The 1715-nt window shown below is 29.1% G+C and overlaps 1 protein-coding gene across 1 annotated transcript; it reads left to right on the forward strand.

Annotated features, from left to right (window-relative positions):
* Positions 1 to 80: 80 nt before the first annotated feature.
* LOC106648037 lies at positions 81 to 994 on the forward strand (the record flags this gene model as incomplete). Its single annotated transcript, XM_023458065.1, has 4 exons — positions 81 to 167; positions 248 to 373; positions 456 to 602; positions 697 to 994. Coding segments are annotated over 4 exons (584 nt in total), but the record flags the coding sequence as incomplete, so codon positions are not given.
* Positions 995 to 1715: the final 721 nt, after the last annotated feature.

A 1715-nucleotide genomic window follows, 5' to 3' on the forward strand; every position in this document is an offset into this window, starting at 1 on the left:
ATTGGCTATCAATGCACTGATTATAACAATTTTGTACTTTTTAGATAGTACTGAAATTGAAAATTTATTGAAAAAAAAAGAATTCAAAAATTCAAAAAGGAAAGACCCTGACGAAGGTTTGGACGAAGGAAAAAAACACGCTAACATTGCTGTGGATATTATTGAAGGTACTTTTATTTTCAATTATAAAATTCATAATTGTTAAGATCATATTTAGATATTTAAAAAAAAATCTTGTACTTTTTAGAGAGTCCCGAAATTGAACATTTATTGAAAGAAAAGGAATTTACAAATTCTAAAAATAAAGGCTCTGGCGAATTAGATTTCGATGATAGTCAAAAATACGTTAGCTATGCTGTGAATATTATTGAAGGTACTTTTATTTTCAGTTATAAAATATGTAATTGTTAAGATCAGAGTTAGATATTTAAAGACATTTTTATTTCCTACATTAGATACCATAATAAATAACAATGTCCAGCCAACGAACGTGGTGAAATTTAAAAACCAACAGGTGCAACGAAATATAAGTGAAAAAAAAAAGGACAGTAAAAACGTTTCGGCGACGAAACGCAATTATGAATCTTTAATAGATGATGAAGGTGATCGATTTGAATTAATATTTGAAAAAATTGTTGCCTTTTTCCATAAATTATTAAGTAAATTTTTATTCATAATTTATCCGTTTTTGCGCAGAATCATCAAAAGCAACAGAAGAAAGAAAAAAACCTCGCATTATTGAGAAGATAATATTAAAGAAACATAAAATACATATTGAAAGCTCTCAAATTCCAGTTTGCCCTCAGAATAATGCTAAATCCGACGTTAAACTGAATATGCCAATAAGGAAAGTCAGAAAAAATAAAAGAAGAAGGAATAGCGAGAAGAAGAAATTAGAGGAAGCTAGGTCTAATATTTAAAAGGTAATAAGATGTAATCTTATTACTAGTATATAATCTATATATTGGCGGTCGACAATGCTTGCTCAGTAGAATATTTTCCAGGATTCTTAATAAATTATAAAAGAAATTGCCGATTTTTCTTTTCGGAAAGTTTCGAATACAGTTAAGAAAAATTTTTATAATTGTCGTTTTTCTGATTCCATTTTTTTTTTTTTTTTTAATTGCAGAGAACCCTTTTTTGTATATAACGAAATAGTTTTACAAAAATTCTCGCTTGAAAACTGAAAGAGTTGTACTTTAGAATTAAAATGCTTCGGTGAGAAACACTGCAAATTCTCTATTAACCTCAACATTGAAAGTAGTTTGCAGACGTGACCTACAAAGATAGGTTATATTTCCTGCTACTTTTGAGAAGCCTTTTTCCTTCTATTTTCTTTGCTTTGAGCCGAGTTATAGGAACAAAGTGACCTATTGGAAGTATGGTTAACGTGACCTGCCAAAGATAAGGTTATATTGTCCAGTGACTTAGTGTTAGTGCGCTTGTAGTTTTTTTCTGTGAGGTGATCAAACATGAGAGTGACCAACTTAGGTCTGGTTATATCATTATTGAAGCCAAACAATCACTAACTAACACAAAGTACAACTTTTTTAGTATTTAAGTACTGAATTTGGTACATTTATAGCAAAAGCAAAGTCGATTTTCAAAGTTGCTCGCATAATTGTTAAAATAAGTCGAATCAGAATTAAGGCATTTATGAAAAATATACGAGCTACTCAAAGTAATACGGAAAACAACATAAAAATTTCATTTAA

Source organism: Trichogramma pretiosum, unplaced genomic scaffold (genome assembly GCF_000599845.2).
Source record: "Trichogramma pretiosum strain Unisexual culture from Peru unplaced genomic scaffold, Tpre_2.0 scaffold404, whole genome shotgun sequence".
NCBI classification, from domain to species: Eukaryota; Metazoa; Arthropoda; class Insecta; order Hymenoptera; family Trichogrammatidae; genus Trichogramma; species Trichogramma pretiosum.